A 19,095-nucleotide genomic window follows, 5' to 3' on the forward strand; every position below is an offset into this window, starting at 1 on the left:
AAATCTCACACAAAAAAGAAAAAGTCACTAAATCGTTTAGATGTTGATTCATATTATCAGGCAATCAAAGGATGGATGTAAGTCTACATCAACTACAGCAGGGATCCCCCATCCCAGTCTGCGAGGGCCGGTGTCCCTGCAGGTTTTAGATCTCACCCTGGGTCAACACACCTGAATCACATGATTAGTTCATTACCAGGCCTCTGGAGAACTTCAAGACATGTTGAGAAGGTAATTTATCCATTTAAATCAGCTGTGATGGATCAAGGACACATCTAAAACCTGCAGGACACCGGCCCTCGCAGACTGGGATGGGGGACCCCTGAACTACAGATTCAGTTCCTCCAGTTTTAACTGGAAAAATCTGTACAGTAAAATGTCCTGTTAGGCTCAACGAGTGTTTTTGGGATGTTTTTGGCTCATTCACTCTAAAACCTCTGTGTCCCTGAGGCTGTTCAAAGGCTGCCTGTAGTTTAAGGGTTTTCCATTTCAGCTTGTGTTAGAGAATCCATCACAGTGAATCACAATGTCTGTAATTATTGCTGTTAAATCTATAGTGTTTCCCTGGTCCAGGACTGCACTGTATCTTGATAGATTATGTCAAATATTTATTACAAGCTAACACACACACACACCTCTGCACACACTACTTTCCAAAACACAGTTTGAATGTACTTTAGGTATTTCAACAATGATTAAACGTTATACTTTCTACTTGCAGTCCACAGTATTTTGGAAGCAAATATTATCCTTCATACTCCAAATTTTGCAGATTTCCAAATATTAATATACTCTAATGCACTTAAAAAGAAATATAAAGCATGCATCTCCAAAAGTTGAATCTGTTCATCTGGACGTAGCGTTTTGTGGGAGAAACGTTTTGTCACTCATCCAAGTGACTTCTTCAGTCTCAGCTGACTGCAGGTTTCCCCAAACCTTATAAACAGTACATTTGCATAATGACTGAAACCAGCCCAATGAAGGAACAATGGGCTGTGAGGTCAGTTCCTTAATCATAATTATGCAAATTCCCATGACCATTGATCAACAATCACTGACCAAAACCCACTGATCAAAGAACACTGATCAATGGCCATGAGTACCATTCACAGAGAGTTGGGGAATGGCTGCAATCACAGCATTGTAAGATGGTGAAAGATGTACCCTTAGGCCCCTCCTCGATTCAGAGATGGTCTTTCCTCTTCACGTAAATGGCCTCCTTGACTCCAGCGCTCAAACCAGCGTTCTTCCCTGTCCAGGATGTGTACATCCTCATCATTGAAAGAGTGTCCACTGGCCTGTAGGTGTAAATAAACTGCAGAGTCCTGGCCTGACGAGGTAGCTCTTCTGTGTTGTGCCATCCGCTTCGCTAGAGGTTGTTTGGTTTGTTTGGTTTCCCCGATATATAAATCCTGGCAATCCTCCTGGCACTTAACAGCGTACACTATGTTACTCTGTTTGTGTCGGGGGACCCGATTCTTGGGGTGGACCAGTTTTTGGCGCAGCGTATTTTGGGGTTTTAACGCCACAGAGACCCGGTGTTTAGAAAAAATGCGTCTCAACTGTTCCGATACTCCTGACACATATGGGATCACTACAGGTTTTCGCCTGGGCAGCGGTTGTCCTTCTCTCTTGGATCGGCTGGAGCATGCATAAAGCATGCATATGCATTATTGTTCTTAAAGCTGCCCAGAATTATTTGAAGATTTAGGATTAGAACGTTTATCATCTAACACAGAGTAAAATAGTTAGTCAGTACAAAACAGCATTTAAACTCTTCATCGGCACCATTTTTGATGCAGTACTATCAGTGTTATAACACAGGGCTTCAAATGAGTCTTAAAACTGTATCCAGTGTTTTCGACACCAGTTTCCTACCCTGTATGGATTTCTGATCAAACATTCTGCTCTCTTATGAACCCTCCCTGTCTTGTTTTTGGTCCTGGAAATGCTGCTGCTTAAAACATAACAAGAACACAGTCAATGCAAAGTGTGATGCATTTAGAAGCTACCATGCAGCTAGGACAGATTCAGGTACGACATGTGTTTTGTGTTTAAAGTGAAAAAGCATGCGATACAAAGAATATTAGCACGTTTTCTCATTATTCTCACAGAGTCATCGGTTTGCTTCTGCCTTATTTAGTAATGAAGTTCTTGCTCTGCAGAGATGGAAGATGATTAACTTTGGAGTAATTTACTCACACAAAACGAACAGAAAACCTCCAAACACACAAGATTGACTCACGGTGGATTCAGATATTTTACTCAAGTGAAAATATCATCATATATAGAGCTGCTGCTGGTGAGACTACTTTACAAGTACACTCACTCACTTACATACTTGTCTAGTTTATCGCAATGGTTTCCAGTTTGAAACTGAAGCCCCTCATATCTTTCTTAAGGTTTGTTTACATGATTCATGCATCTCTTTGCATCACAGTGCACAGCACTGTAAAAAGGTGGCCTGGTCTTCAGAACATTTCTCTGCAAAAACCACCTCTTCTCCTGTGTGCTCTGCTCTTCTTTACACTCAGTACTTCCGGTTACCGATCACAGGTTTTCAAACATGAGTTTTTCTACAGCAGCTATTAGATATATCCAGAAGAATTAAACATATATGAACATATTTCTTTGACTGTGGTGGAGTTGATGTAACACATGTGCATTTTCACTATTTCTGACGTTTTATGAGCTAAGTATTTTTATAATGAGCAGATTAATCAGTTATATAAACAGTTACTTTCAGTTTAGCCCAAATACCTCACATCCACCCACAATTTGTGACTTGTATGATGAGGAAATATTTAAATAAACTACAAGATAAATGCCCACATTAGTTACAGAGTGATGTGAAATATTTGGGACAGAAATCTATACTGTCCTTGGGCGCATTAGCCCAATTTGATCACTGCTTGCTGCTGTAAACAGAGCACCGCAATGCAGATCCATAAATTTCACAAATGAGTTCCGGCTTTGCTCCAAACATTTATTTCATGTGCAGATCATTAAAACAAAGATCTGAGCTCAGGCCGTTATTAGCTTCTGCCTGAACTCTGTGACCCCGAACTTATCTTTGACCCACACCTGTGATGGTATCTTGATGAAGAAATCACTATCTCTGCCTTACTGTCAGCAGTCATGCCAGCCTTTTTTCCCCCACCACACATCCTGCTGCCACTGTAACCTCCACATCACCTCTACTTCTCAGCAGTGTGTAAATGAAGAACGTGACCCAAAACATTGATTTAAAATCTTTTTAATATACAAAAAATACTTCAATTTTGGCTTCTTAGTACATGAATCACCTGAAACTGCTCCTCTAATAATACAGTGTAGTTCTCTACTGTCTGTTAGCAAATGAAAAGTGCAAAGTAGTGGACTCTGTCCTCTGTCCACCACGCAGAGGAAAGGCTACTTCAATGCTCCAAAAGCAGTCAAGATCAAACCTTGATCCTACAGATGTCTGTGTTCAAGACAAAAAGAGCAGGGGGCATGAGTGACCCGAGCCACGTGCAAAATCAAACTCGTTTCCACAAAGATGTCCTGTGGGTGGAAATAATAATAATAAAAAAAAGAGTCCAGGGTGAGCCAAAGCTTCAGTTAAAGTGGGTTCAAAGTCTGAGATAAAGCCACAGATAAATGGGCCAGCCCGTTTATCTGTTCCTCTCTCTCTCTGCTGCATCTCCAAACAGCCCAGTCAAGTTTCCTGTCTTGATTTTGGTTATCCTGGTGTGTTTTCTGTCCTGCATACTCTTGCCCGCAAAAGCATCTGAGCAGGACTTCAGTGGCTGAACAGCTTTATTCCAAAAATGAAAAAAGAAAAGTCACTGTTAAGGGCAATACTGGTAAAACCCGGACTCCTTGCAGTAATGTCCAGCGGCTGTTACCGCTTCTTTTTCTGCTTTAAGGATTTCCTTCTTTTCAGAATCATCTCATACAGCTTGTCCATGCCCTCGTGAAGCCCCTCGCCTATTATAGCGCAGGCAGGTTGGATGTGGTAAGTGGTGGAGGGGGTGAGCTCGTGCAGTGCCAGCTGCTTCTCGATATCCGCCACCGGGAGGGATTTGGGCAGGTCCTGCTTGTTGGCGATGACCAGCAGCGGCGTGCCCTGGTTCTCCGCAAACTTGGTGACTTTGTGCAGTTCAGTCTTGGCCTCCTCCAACCTGTCCACATCTACCGAGTCCACGACGTATATGATTCCGTCAGTGCAGCGGCTGTAGGACTTCCACAGGGGCCTCAGCTTCTCCTGCCCCCCCACGTCCCAGAAATGACAACTGATGCCCTTCGCAGTGCAGTTGCTCAGCTTGATCTTCTCCGTGTTGAAGCCGATCGTGGGGACCGTGTTGACAAATTCATTAAATTTAAGTCTGTAAAGAACCGTGGTCTTCCCAGCAGAGTCCAAGCCCAGCATGACGATGTGAAGAGACTGGAAGGCAGAGATGCTGGAAACGCTGTTGCCCATTATGGCATTTATTCTGCAGCTGCTGGTTTTATCTCCCGATTCAAGGGGAAGAAAACTGTCCTAAAGCTCAGAGCCTTCCACTTCACGGGTAAAAAAAAATCCTTAGGTTGGGAGAGTGGAGAGCGGAGAAGCCCCGGCGCGCTGTGGATGACTGATGAGCTCTGCTGTGGCCCTCAGCAGCAGCAACAGAGGACGCAGAGCTCCGATCATTAGTATTCTCCTCACACACTCGCATCCATTTGGCGACGAAGGAAAGCTGCGCTGTAAGAATACTCCAGAGCCGGAGACAACAAGGATGACACCGAACAGCTCTCTGCTCCTCACCGGGTCAACGATCTCTCTGGAAATTGCGCACAAACAGCTCCGCGGTCCACACCTGTGCGAGAGAAAATAACATCCACCGCTTCCTTCACTCACTCCGGAAGCACACTCTCCTACACCCGCAACGCTCTCCGTGGCCGTGCTGTTGTGAGGCTGTGTGAGGCGGACAAATCAAAAGCACCCCGCTACGCTCCACCCAGCCGGGACATGCGCCAATGAGAGGGCGAGCCTCTGCGGCGATCGGGTTACTATAGACACGCGAGAGCCACAACTGACAAACATGCACAGGCAGCGTTCATAGAGCCATGGAGGAGTGTTTTTGCATGAAGCTTTCTTTTATTTGATTATCAAGCTGACCGGAAGAAACACAAACAGGCAGAAATGGATGGAATGAAACAGGAAGGTGTGCAGATCAACGGTGTTAGCATGTTAAAGAAACTGGGTGTAGTTTAGTAATCGCATGCAAACAGTCATAGTCAGGTGCGCCACCTTCTGGTGAAACACAGGAGGCACGCAAACGCTGAAAGGAAATCTTTCGGTCTCACGTGGGTTAATAAAGATTTCCTGTTGTGTAAAATAAATAAATAAATAATAAAGGTTGCCCGTATAAATTGCTCGATCTATTTCTATTTATATTCTATATCTATTTCTATCTCGATCTATCCATTGCTCGTGTAAACGACTTGTTGGTCTATAATATGTGAATCATACTCCATACAAGTCATTTTGAGCCACAAACAGCATTCCTATCACAAAGTAGAAGCTGGTAGAAGTTTTTGGAACGGTCACTTTTATATATAATTTATTTATTTGTCCAGCTAAAAAGTCTCACTGACATTAAAAATGTCTTCTTTAAACGTGATCTGGAAAAAATAAACAATACAACAGTAGTTATTAATCTGTTATCTGTTCATTTATTGAAATTTGATGATGATCCATGACATCAGAGATGTAAGCGAGTGAACATAGTTATAGTCTGCTGCATTGCTTTCAGAAAACAGAATAAAAACACATTTTCTTACACCTGGTCTCAAACACTGCCTTCCATTAGGCTCCACCCTAAAAGGAGGAAGTCTTACTCACACAGACACCTTGTTCACCTCTGTGTGTCACTTACAGAACTAGACTGCTCACAGGAAGCCCTTTTATGATCATTTGTACTTGTACCTTTGGGTTAAGGGCATGAGCACAAACGAGCTGTGCTGTTTGCTGTTATGCACATCGGTTTGAAATGACTTTGACCCTCCTTTGAAGGATCTGTGCCATGGTTTCAGAGAAAATGATATTTTCAACACACCAGTCAAACCTCATGTTCAGGATGAGCAATGGGGTTTTCATCAGTTAGTTCTGAAACAGTGAACCAACTGTTCAAACTATTGAGGATACCTAGTTGGTCCATCCAGTTTACATGTACTTTGTAAAAGAGAGAAAAAAAAATCAAAAGTCCCTGAATCACATGAAATAACATAGGGTCCTAGTTTTTTGTTTGTTTGTTTGTTTACTTAAAATGACAAAATCATAAATTGAAGTATTGCATATTTACACTTAATGACCTGACATTTAATGCCATTATCACTCAACATCAACAAAAGTATTATAACAAATGTTATTGCTTTCAGTCTCCCTGGTTTCGTGGGTGCAGTTTGATTTCTGCCTAACCTCATGTTCATCACTGACCCCTCCAGACCCTCCTTCTGTGATGTAGAGGTTTGTGCAGGCCAGTCAATAACGTTCCCTTTGGTCTTCTGGAGGTAGTTCTTCACCAGGAGCAATGTATTGCTGCTGACTGCTTGAGGTTTTCTTTTAAAATCTTCACATAGTCCTCTTCATGATCCTTCCACCTTGACCAGATTCCCAGTTCCAGACACACTGAAGAATCCTCACAGCATAATACTCAACTCAGGATCACAGCAAAGTGTGTAATAGACATGTCGGTCCACTGTGTCCATTTCCCACTTTGCTTCTTCAAAGCATGAAATGGAGATTCTTTAATCACCATAAGCAATTAAGGCTAATATGTGCTAATATGTGCATATGTGTAAATATGTTAATAATGTTTGTTTTAACACCTTCCTGGTTTGAAATAAAGTATCTCCCTCTGCTGTTACTGCAGCCTACTGCAAATTACATTTAAGGTTTTTGAGAGGCAAAGCATGAAATGGACACAGTGGACCGGCATGTCTATTACAAGCTTTGCTGTGATATCTTGCTGTAATACTCCCTACACCGTGCTTTAGTGTAGGGACGGTGTTCTTTGGGTTGTACTCCTCTCCTTGCTTTTTCCAAATATAAGCAGTGTGACCAGTAAGCTCTACTTTTAGCTGAACTTCCAGTATAAGTAATCTTTCTCCGGGTTGTCCTTACCATACTTCAGTCTGGCTTGAAGGTCTCTCTTCTGTAGAAATTGAGATTTTCTTGGTCAGGAACCTCACAGTTCATTCCTGTGCAGAGTTCTATTAATTAACTTCTTTTAGACTAAAATTCCTGACTTGGCTAAGTCATTAATTCGTGACACATCTCTCACTAGTTTTCCCACAGTCAATTTTTGCCAGAACACCAGAAACCCCTCCTGTAACCTACGTTACATTGTAAGGTCTCAGGGGGGCGTAACCTGACGTGCACCTCTTAGAAATGTAACCACTACAACTATTGTTATATAGCATTTATAAAGCACTGTACCACAAGGTACTTAACACATAATGCACCAGCACAAGTATAAATGCAATGACGCTGGCCACTTGTATGTATGTTGGCTACCCTGCTTTGTGTCCCGGCAGTCAGGCAGACACATATGTGGCCCATGGTGCATTACCGCCACCGTGTGGTAAGGAGTGTCACTATAGTGCAAAAAAAAAAAAACAACAACAAAAAAAAAACCCCAAACATTGGTGATATCCTGTGCAATAAGGAACCACGGAGACTATGTCGACCTCACAGTCATTTCTTTATTTACCGAACTGGGCCATGCGCAACAAAACACTGACACTGCTCTCCAAAAACTGTTTCCCCCCTGTGGACAAAACCCTGCCCACCCCGTTACATCTTAACAACAATTTTCAGCTGCTCCCTTGATTTACAGTACCTTATCACATCAGTGTTATTGACATAGCATCTTTCAAGAAATATCACAAAGTGCTCTACAACAAGAAATTCTAAAGGAGAATTATTACAATTATTATTGCAATTATTACATAAAAACAAGTTTTAAAAGATGAGTTTTTCACTATGTGCTCCACAGATCTCAGGCTCAAATGGAGAAAGTTCCAGAATCTGGACAAAACCTCTGTCCTCCTTAATTTTCAGCCTTGTAAGATACACACCCTGATCACAAGACCTCAACGACCTGCGTCTGGATGTTCAAGGGTGTGACATGAGAGTACTTAGAAGACTTTGTTAAAAGTCTTGCATTTTCGTTCTGAACAACTTCAGAGGCAAGTGAACAAGGAATTACAGTAATCCAGACGAGATGAAATAAAGGCATGAACAACAATTTCTAATTCAGAGTGTGATATGTGTTACACACACTCTTAACAGATGTGTTAAGAGAAAAAAGCAAGAGTGAGCCAGAGATTTAACATGATCATCTAAAAGGAAAGCTGTTTATAAAGTTACCTCCAAAGGTTTCTGATAGAAGATTTAGTAAATGTGGCAAAGGAGGGCCTACAGTGTCCATTACCTTTGGCACAAATCTGTCAGGGGACACAAACAAGGACCTCTGTTTTTTCTTCATTAAGCTGAAGAAGACTGTCAGTCATCCCATTTTTAATAGAATCTGAGCACCTATGTAAGACCTGTAGCTTTTCTTACTGTAACTCATATGTGTACACGCCTGTAATAGGCTGTGTAAACATGCTGTAGCAAAAAGGTTCTCTGATAAATCTATATGTATACCAATATGCCTAACATGTAGTTAAAAAAAATCCTAAAAGAAACAGAATCCCTATTTTTTACAATATACTATTTTATAACAATGTGCAGTACAAACTTCATCCACTAGATGGCAAAGTCCAACAATAAAACTTGTGAAGGGGTTTCCTTCTATAGTCAGCTGTCATATATTTTTATTTTATATGAAACATATTCACGTGACTCAAGAGATGTGACATGAATATCAAGTAAAATGTTGCCTAATCTTTATTTTAGTACATTTTCCCCAATTTATGAGCCTGAATGTAACATAGCTAGACTACAGAATGGGTAAACTTGTCATAGGTCAGAGAGGCTCTGGTGGTCAGAGCGACTTAATAATTGTGGAAGAGTAAATAGTTCATATTTAAAAGTCACCAAAATAAAGTGTCCTCTTGCCCAGGGTACTCATAATCTGCCCATACCAGCAGTTTTGAATGAAGATGCCTCAAAACACGGACACACACATACCACACAGTTCCAGGAAACGGACGTTAAATGTTAGAAGAGCCAGGGAACATGTGCATACACGTTTTCCAGCCCCTTCATTTTGTATTCCAGAGAGGATACCTGCAGGAGAAGCGCTCCGCCCTCCACCTCTCCTCTTCTCTCTAAATGCACACACACTACTCACACATACACAAAGCTCACACACAAGCTTTGTCATTTTACTGTATGTGGAAGAGCCCTCTGCTGACTGCATGTGTTCCCTGAAGCCTGATTTATTTCCTGGGACATTATTACCAGGAGTATACTGGAGGTAAATAAACTCTATTTTGCTGCGTCTCAAAAAGCTGAAATGACAATCAGGATATATCTGCTCTTCTGTTGCTGGATATCGTTATCTTCACTGGAGCACAGTGGAGCCATTAAACCAGCACCCACACATAAGAAAACAAAGTCACCCTGCTGTGCAGAAGCACTGACCATTGTTAGTGTTTACATACAGATAATACACCTACATTGTTTCTATTCTTTTAAACTAAAGGCACAAAATACACATCTTTATCTGATACACACACACACACACACACACACACACACACACACACACACACACACACACACACACACACACACACACACATATATATATTTGTGTTAGATAGATATCAAAGATATTAAAAATTTACAAATATTAAAATCTAAAATCTAAGTAAAACCTAATAAAATACATTAAATCAAATTGTTTCTAAATAGCTGTTGTGTTAAAATGTTTTTCTTTAAATATTGTTGTAGAAAGCTCCAGTATAGTATAAATGACAGTGAAGCAGTAAGTTGGTATTGTGGGTTGAACTCTTATAGCCAACTAAGCTAGCTGGACTTCTCTCATTTTGTTTCTGTTTCCAGACATGATTTTATTCAGTAGACTCTCTCTGAGCCAGCTGCCTTTCACACTCTCAGCTGAACCTGACAGAAATCTATCGATCACATTGAAATTTATAGCATATACTTACTTGTTTCTAAATAAAAGGGGGTTTTCATCCAAAGGGCCCACATGTGTATGCACCAAATGTTAAAAATCATGATTTATTCACTTCATTAGAAATGTTTTTCAGAAGCGCTTTCATGTTCTCAGTGGGAGTTTTCTAATCTGTTGATGGGTTACTTTGTATCTATGTTGGTATGTTTATCTAGTGTTTCATGGGTGTGTCAAAATTCTCCTGCAGACCAGCTACAGCTCCGCAGAGTTATGTTAATTTGATGCTTGTGTTTCTACTAGACATAACTTTGATTTGCGAGAGGATATTAAACATTCGCATAAAAGGCTCAAAGTGGGTCACATGGGTAGAAACAGCATTGAGAGAATGAATGTTTTCAAATGAATGATGTGGAGCTGCCTCGCAGTCATAACTATCACTGTGAAATGTAATTTTGCAAACAGACGCGTAGTAACAAACTTATGAAAGAATAATAAAGATAAAATGAATGTTGGACTTTTTCTCAAGGACAAACATGAAACAGGAACCATGTCCATGAAGACATGGTAAAACATGTCAGATCAGCTTCAAAGGCTCTGGCTATCACTTCCAGCCATTTTTAATGACGCTGAAGTTTGAAACGTTTCTTCTTTGTCCAGTTTTGTCAGAAAGGCTGTAGACAATCGGACTGCAGCTGCCATAAAAGATGACTGATGTAAGAGAGGTGTTTGACTGTGAAATCGTGCTAAATGACTCGTGGGCATGTCAGGTTTTATTCAAAGCTCTGCCAAAGGAGCATATCAGGAAATGTCTCTACACTCATGTGTATGATTTGAGCTCCCTTTTAAATTCAGTGAAACTCTCCACTGTAAAACGAAACTCTGAGAATAGTTAGCTCTTTGCACCTCCTAGGCCAGTCACAGCTCACCAAACAGCAGTTAAAAAAAGTTGTACTAGCGAAAAAAATGTTGAACATTTCTACTTTGCCGACTTAAATATTTTTCCCACTTTAATGAAACGTAACATTTTTTGTAATTAACTACATTTGCTTCATACACTATTCAGATATTAATAAGCGAAACGTGATATCACAGTATATATTCCCATAGTGTGTTGGTGCACCATCTGCTGTTGGTGCACTTCTCCATTAATATAACGCAATCCAGAGTGGGTATGTGAAGTTCCCAGTTTGAAATGAAAAACAGTGGGTTCTTCTTCTTTTAAGTACTCCCTTTAAGGGTCAGCACAGCACATTCATCTGCCTCCATCTAACCTTATTTCCTAATATGTTAGCTAAAATATTACACATGTTCTGTCATACTGGCTTGTATATTTAATCTGTTTTAATTTTGACTAGCAAAGCTGTAACCTTGTGAGCAAACTGGGTAGCTCTGTTAATGTTACTACAGAGATTATATGTAGTAACATTAACAGAGCGATAACATTCTAAGAATATGAGGCTCCATAAACACACGATGTAATGAGTAATGGTTCCAACAAAACAGCAGTAGCCACGGTACTTACTTTGAGAAGTTATAGTTAGACTACTTAAAAGTATTTGTGATCATTTTCTTACAAAACATAACTGAGTTTCCCAGCGAAGCAGGATCAGAAATCCTAATGTTTGCCTTTTAAATTTAGCACCTTAAATGAATCAAATTTTTACAGTGTGGATCATCTTGCCAATTTTTTTAAAGACCCAAGCAGAAAATGTTCATTATTCATAGGTAAGGCTTTTTATATCCAGAAGTGGTGCTGCATGTTGTTTTCCAGCTGAATGGAAACATTGTAAACTGTAGGAGGTTGTCGGTGGAGCAGGTTGATTGCTGCTGTAGCTGCAAGGTGCACCGCATGTCTTGTGTTACCCAACATGTGAAACAAGTGAGCTTTGTATTAGCAGCTCCTTCAACCTGCTGTGGGGAGATAAAGCCAGAAGCTCTCGATATCAAATGTGCCTCCAGCAGAATGGAATAATGGAAGCCGACAAGACGGGTTCACCTCCCTGAAGAGAGCATCTGGACTCTAGCAGCCATTCAGATAAAAAGACAGAGAAAGTGGAGAGAGGGCCTGAATTCGACTTTCATGCTTCACATCTCAACTCGAGTGCTTTTGTTAGAAGTTGAGTGTTGTTTTTCCTCTCTCTCTCTCTACCCAGAGGAAAGTTCTGCTGCTCGTAACAGCCCTTTCTCAGTCTCCGAAGAAATAAATCATCTTTTTTTATTTGAGAATACAGCAGAAATAAAATACGCAGTTCAGAGGGAATGTAACCGATTTCTCATTTTGTGTCTGGTCATTTATAAAGCAATCATTTTTTCCCCCTGAATCTCACTGTTATCTCATGAGCTGTTTATTTCAGACAAATAAAGATCAATGTGGGAAGAGAAAAAAACAGAGCATTTGAAATTGGGACTGGGCTGAAATGAGATGAAGGGTTTCCTTAGGGCTTTGCTTTAAGCAGTTTGAGAGAGTGCTCAAAACTGAGCTCCATTATGTTTAGAGGAAAGAGGCTGCAGTAAGAAGATATCTGACTTTGAATTTGCCTGTCATCTGTTATTTCTGCCTGTTTTTTAACGCAGGGTTCAGATAAACAAAAACACCTGATTATGACTCTGCAGGTCCACATGACCTCTGGGGTTGTCCTGTGCTATTTGATACTCTCTACACTGTAAGAAAAAGTCCTAATATAAAAGTATTTTACTAGAATCTAGAATATCATTAGAATATCATTACATAAATAGACTGTGATTTCACATTTCAAATGTAGATTAACGTAAAATCACTGTAATGTAATAAAACATAATTTTCTTGTTTTTTAAATGTATCTGTCTGTACATATGCATATTTAGATTGTTAAAATACATTCACAAATGTATCATGATTTCACAAATATTTGTCCGTTATTTGAAAGATTGAACTGTTAAATTCAAATGTAATGCTATGGAAAAAGATATGAAATGATTCTTATAAACTTTTTTAACATCAAATAATTATTACTATTATTGCTATTTAGGGCGATCGTGGCTCAAGAGTTGGCAGTTCGCCTTGTAATCAGAAGGTTGCCGGTTCGAGCCCCAGCTCGGACACTCTCGGTCGTCGTGTCCTTGGTCAAGACACTTCACCTACCTACCACCTACTGGTGAGGGGCCGATGGTGCGATATGGCAGCCTCGCCTCTGTCCCAGGGCGTGCAATCCATTATTATTTAAACCAACTGTTAACTGTATATTTCTGTACATTTACGTATTATTATTCATATTGCCACATTCATTGACCTTGTTTATAGGTAATTTCATTGTTTAATCACATTAACATGTTCCTAATTTAATGTTTAAAAGCACTTGAAAAAGGCAAAATCCCATGTAAAATTGGGGCAACAAACTGTATTGTCATTACTGAAAATAACCGTATTTTTATGAGAAAGTTATTTTCTGTTATTTATTGGTATTATTTTGGCGCCCCAGCTGCCAGAATATTACTGTTTTTCTAGGATTTTGTTTTTAACAGTGTACTTTTAAGATTAGGCTTAAAACTTCGTGTTCTGATAGGACATATAGTTAGGGCTAGATCAGGTGACCCTAATTTCTCCTTAAATTGTAGGCTGCGGGAGCTTCCCATGATGCACTGAGTGTTTTTGTTTCACTCCCCTCATTTCAGTCTGTCCTCTATTCTTCCTGTGAAAAGGTAGATTGTCTTTCCCACTGTCACCTAGGGCTTGCTCATAGGGCAGAGGTGTCAAACATAAAGTACGAGGGCCAGAATCAGGCCGACAAAGACTGGACAGCCTTTGAACGAGCGCATAGAGCACATAGATTTTGGACGATTAACTGTGTGTGCATGGGTTTTTAAAGCTTTTTGTATTGAATAGCTGGGTCCAGAGTGAGCTTTAGAGCTGTTGGTATGTGGGCTTTAAAGCCAATTACCTCCTGTCTCCTGCTGTAAGTGGATTTTCTCTGTGTAAGGAGGGGAAGATGGTATGTTTATTTATGAATGCATTACATAATGTTTTACAAGAAAAAATAAAATCACCAAAAAATGTAAACTTTTATCAGGGATTTTTACCTTACAATGTAAAGTGATTTGAAGCGACTGTTGTTGTGATTTGGCACTAGATAATTAAAGCTGAATTGAATGTTAGATTTTACTGATTAAAGGCTAGGGCCTCTGAGTATTGTTCCTGAACAATGGAGAGTTTTAAGATCTGGGCTCTTTATTGTGCTCTTTGAGCCATTCCTTAGCAATTTTGTGGCTTTGATGTGGCAAAATGTTCTCCTAAGATAAGGTGCTGCTGTCAGTGAGTGTGGTTAGTAAAATGGGCTTTACTTACGTAGCACTTTTCTACTCTAATTTAAAACTCAACACGCTTTTTACCACAAGCATCACTGACCCAGTCACACGGTGCTTTAGTCTAAAAGTACTTTGCCTAAAATTCATGCACATACTGGGGAGAATTGGAGTTCACCATTCTGCCCAAGGGCACTTCCAAATGAACCCGCTCTGCCAACAAGCTGTGCTTGGTCTGCAGTGTTTAAGTAAGTAATGGTGACCAGTGTCAATAAATGTCATCATTCATAGTTAAAACTGTCACATCCACACATTTATTAACCCTGTTTCAGTCACAAACATTCAGATTTCTACTGGTATTGGTTTTCCTTATGCCAATTTAGGCTACTTTGTCTCTATACATTAAAATAAGAAAAGCTAGTGTACTGTTCTGGCAGACTGAGGGAAATAGCTTCCTCCCTGCAGATATTTCCTACACAGTGTATATGTAGTAATGACAAGATTGCATTTAATCAAATAAGCTGCTGTGGGCAGGTCATTATCATCAATCAACCACCATTTCTAACTACATAAAATGACCACATAAATCTGATTTTATCTAGGGGACATGTGCAGTATATTTCCTCTCCATTGCCATTACTGACTGACGCCACACACTTGTTTCCTCAGTTAATTTTTAACAGAGTGAGAGGCAACAAGCAGGAAAACAGGTAAATGGATCTTTGTTCCTCGTTTTCCATCTGTGATAAGAGTACAAGACCTTGTGGTGCAAATGTACAAGTATATTTTTGTACCAGGCTGGCTGACTGCTGCTAAAACTCAGACAAGCCTACACTCTGTTCATTTTAATGTTCTCTGTTTTGTCTCATTTAAAGATTGTTGATGCATTTAATAGTTGCCAATTTGATTCATTTATCTGCTTTATCCACTTTCTTCTTGCTTAATTTAATTTAGAGGATATTATCTAAGGCTTTCACTGTATGCCTCTCTGCTTTAATAAAAGTGGCTTTATTTCAGACTGCATGTGTTTCAAAAGCACTTCTATGTAAATATATGTCCAGTATTCACGCTCTTTTAGATCTGTTTTTGGTTTCTACTACCACTGCCTCTGCTTAATAATCTTGCTGTTTGCTGCTCAGTCTCCAGCATATTGTCTCTCTAATAAGAGACTTTTGGTGCAGCAAAAAAATGACACTGCAGAAGGAGGGAATTTCAGAGAAGCTCCAGATTTAGCTAATAATTCTCTGTAGGTTCAATCATTTATGACATTGTTATTGCACTATATTGTTTTAAGCTGCTTTACCTAAATTATTTTCCATTTAAGCCAAACTAGCAGTTATTGTGTCATTTGTATCCATATCTGTTGGGGAGAAAACCTGGTGACACAGTTAGCATTGTTCCCTTACACTGAAAAGGTCCTGGGTTCAAAAGCACCTGCTGGCCTGTGTGGAGGTTTTATGTTCTCCCTGTGCTTGCATGGGTTCTCTACAGGACCTTTGGCTTACTCAGTTGTTTGTAGATGCACTTTTTCTTCTGGCAATATGCTGGCTTGTAAGTCCCTGCAGTAACACTAACTGATCCAAATGATGTAACAGTGAATTTACAAGCTGCAGGTCATAGCGTCTGGAAACCTGCAGGCAATTAAGAACATCCCTTCCCTCTAGTAAAACTGTGTGTCGTTGCATGTTGTATATTTTTCCCTGTTTTTCATAGACAAAAGCCAACAATGAGTTGAACCATCTGTTGATGCTTTGGTAAAAATGCCTACTCTGCCTGCAGCCCTCAGCTGTCACTGTTTACCTGCAGCAGGATGATTTAGCTTTTAACAAAAAGCAGGAAGTTAGAGATGTTTTTTCCACAATGAATGAATCATTTGGTAGTGAATATTTGGGGCAAAAGGAAGGTGTGTTTGGGATTGGGTCAAAATATATTTATGTATATTTGGTTGTTTAGGGTAATAAAGGAACAGTCACCACATCCATTCACATTATCCAGAGAAAGTAGGGCTGCTTAAACAGCCATCCATCCATTTTCTTACTTATCCAGTTCAGGGTGGAGGTGGCCTATCCCAGCTGTCAACTTAAACAAGTTAAACATAAATGAATAACGTATTTCAAAATATTATGACAAAAATATATTTAAAAAATTGGAAGAATTTGGTATTACCTTTCATATTACTTTGCAATAAGTTATGCATTACTGTCCAAAACTTTGGATGAACTCACAATTTGCATTGGCTTAGAGTAACATTTACATTTCCTCTTACTCATGGAGAAGTGTCAGCCACAGCAGACGGTGGCTGGTTGTAACTACAGCAAGTGTCAGTGCACCCAAGTTGTGGTTCACACATGAATAGGTCTGCAACATGTCATTAAAGAAGAAATCTAGAGCAGTGGTACCGGTCCGTGAGTCGTTTGGTAGTGGGCGGTGAGAGTTGAGGCCCGGGTGTGAAATTTATGGTTTTCAGGAATTTCAAGGTTTCCCTGGGTCTTTTCCCGTGTGTTATGAATAAATCTCCCTTTTTGGTAGCTGTACTAGTTTTATTTTGTGGTATTTTTCCGCAGCACCTTAAAGGCCGGTCTGTGAAAATATTGTCGGACATGGCACAAAAAAGGTTGGGGGACTGCTGATCTAGAGGAACTAACTCTGAGAACTGGTGAGCTAGTTAATTCAAAACTACTTTTCATATGTTAAAATAATTTGTTTCTTCTTTGTTTCTTCTTTTAAAACAGAAATGATATTGTACATTTCACTGCCCTTTCTGTGGTGTAGTGGGAGGAGAAACTGCCAAGAAGGTGTTTGTGTATCATCTGGACAGAGGAAATAGGACAAGGAGACTTGGTGGTGGAATGACAAAATGCTGGAAAGCATTCAAAGGAAAAGGAGGCTAGGCTTGGAGGCTGGGCATACAACAAAGATAGAGGTGGCAAAGCTAAAGAAAAAGACTTATAATGAATTACATGGGAGGCTAGATACTTAAGACAAAGAAAAGTACTTGTATCAATTTGCCAAGTAGAGATATTAAGCTGGAAAGGATGTGCAACACGTTAGGGTGATTTAGGAGTTGGAAATATATAAACAAGTGAAGAGAGTGTACTGAGAAGATGGAAGGAGTATTTTGAGGAGCTCATCAATGAATGAGGGAGAATGGAGGACAGATGGAGGAAAGTTAGTGAATGATGAAGTACAGAGGATTGTGGAAAGGCAGATGGTTCAGATGACATGCCTGAGATGTCCAGGAGAGAGGGCAGTGGACTTTTTGGCCAGACTGTTTAATACAATCTTGTAGAGTGAGAGGATCCCTGAGAATTTTTAAGGACAAAGATGATGTGCAGAACTGTAGTAACTACATGACATGAAGATAAGAAAAAGAGTTCTAAGAGTGCTAAGAAGAGAGGTGATGATCAGCGAGCAGCAGTATGGTTTCATGCTGAGAGAGAGAACTACAGATGCAGTATTTCCTTTCAGTGTGTTAATAGAGAAGTATAGAGAAGAGGTTGAACTGTGTCTTTGTAGGTATAGAGATAATACAAGGTATAGTAACAAGAGAGGAACTGTGGTAGTGCATGATGAAGTTCAGTGGCAGAGAAGTATGTCAGGGTGGTGCAGGACATGTATGGGGACAGGGAGACAGTGGTGAAGTGAACAGCAGGATAACAGATGGAAGACAATGTGATGTGTATTTAGAGTAGGAAGCAGGTGGAGGAGAGCCTGGAGAGGTGGAGATGGAGCCAGAGAGACTGGGGTATTTTGAGAGCGTTTTCACACCTGTAGTTTGTTTCCTCTGGTCCGAATCAGTTGATGAGTTTGTAAACTTGTAGCTTTTTCTCACGATTTGGTTTCTTTTCACACAGAGAAAAATCCAAGTGTGAAGGCAGCTTCTGTGACAGAACTTAAGTCCACAACAAATTTCACTAAGGGGACAATGAAGTATATTTATCGTATCCAAGCGAACCAAAATGTGTCACTACAAACCACAACGTGTGAATATTTAGTGTGCTTATTAGCCAGACACAAGTAAATACAGGAAGAAGGTGCTGTTTTCTGGACTATTGGAGAACACAGAGAATTTATGGCTAGTGGCCCATACAGACCTTTGCACATATATAGTACCTTCCTGCATCCCAGAAGACAAAGCATAACTGACTACACAAAGTTTTTTAGCTCTAATTTGCAACATTTTTCAGAATATTAAGCAGCATCCCAGGTCATAACCAAAAACACCTTTAATATTTTCTTACAACTAGATTACAACGACATGGTACAGAAGCAGCTCCCTCATCTTGATCCAATTCCAGGCATTCCCACTGAAAAGAAAGAAAATAGGCCCAGCAATTTTTGTATTTCTTTTGGCATTAACAAGAAAGTGTCAATCACTGTCATCAGTGACCATGTGACGGACCAATGCAAGCAATAAACCAGTGATTTGCAGATGCAACCTTCAGATTCTATCCAGCATGTTTTCCTCCCACAATAATTACTTAAACTTTCCCCCAGACAATGTTCAGTTTCCAAACCAGTCTAATTATAGACTGGTTCTCAAAAAGCACCAAGGAAGAACTGGCTCTGCAGAGGCGCCAGTGTTTTCTGAATCCGACCCTGGCTGTGCCCACTCAAGGCAATACTTGAGATTCTGCATCTCAGAGGCAGGGTGCTAAGAATAGTGTTGGGCTATATTTTTAAGAATACCGCATAAAGCTGCACA

At 40.1% G+C, this 19,095-nt stretch overlaps 1 protein-coding gene across 1 annotated transcript; it reads right to left on the reverse strand.

The window, feature by feature from the left end:
* Positions 1 to 3,240: 3,240 nt before the first annotated feature.
* LOC116326983 (ADP-ribosylation factor-like protein 4C) lies at positions 3,241 to 4,942 on the reverse strand. Its single transcript, XM_031748436.2, has one exon. The coding sequence runs from the start codon at positions 4,460 to 4,462 to the stop codon at positions 3,884 to 3,886; it is 579 nt and encodes a 192-aa protein (XP_031604296.1). The 5' UTR covers positions 4,463 to 4,942; the 3' UTR covers positions 3,241 to 3,883.
* Positions 4,943 to 19,095: the final 14,153 nt, after the last annotated feature.

This window comes from Oreochromis aureus, linkage group 16 (genome assembly GCF_013358895.1).
Source record: "Oreochromis aureus strain Israel breed Guangdong linkage group 16, ZZ_aureus, whole genome shotgun sequence".
Classification (NCBI taxonomy): Eukaryota; Metazoa; Chordata; class Actinopteri; order Cichliformes; family Cichlidae; genus Oreochromis; species Oreochromis aureus.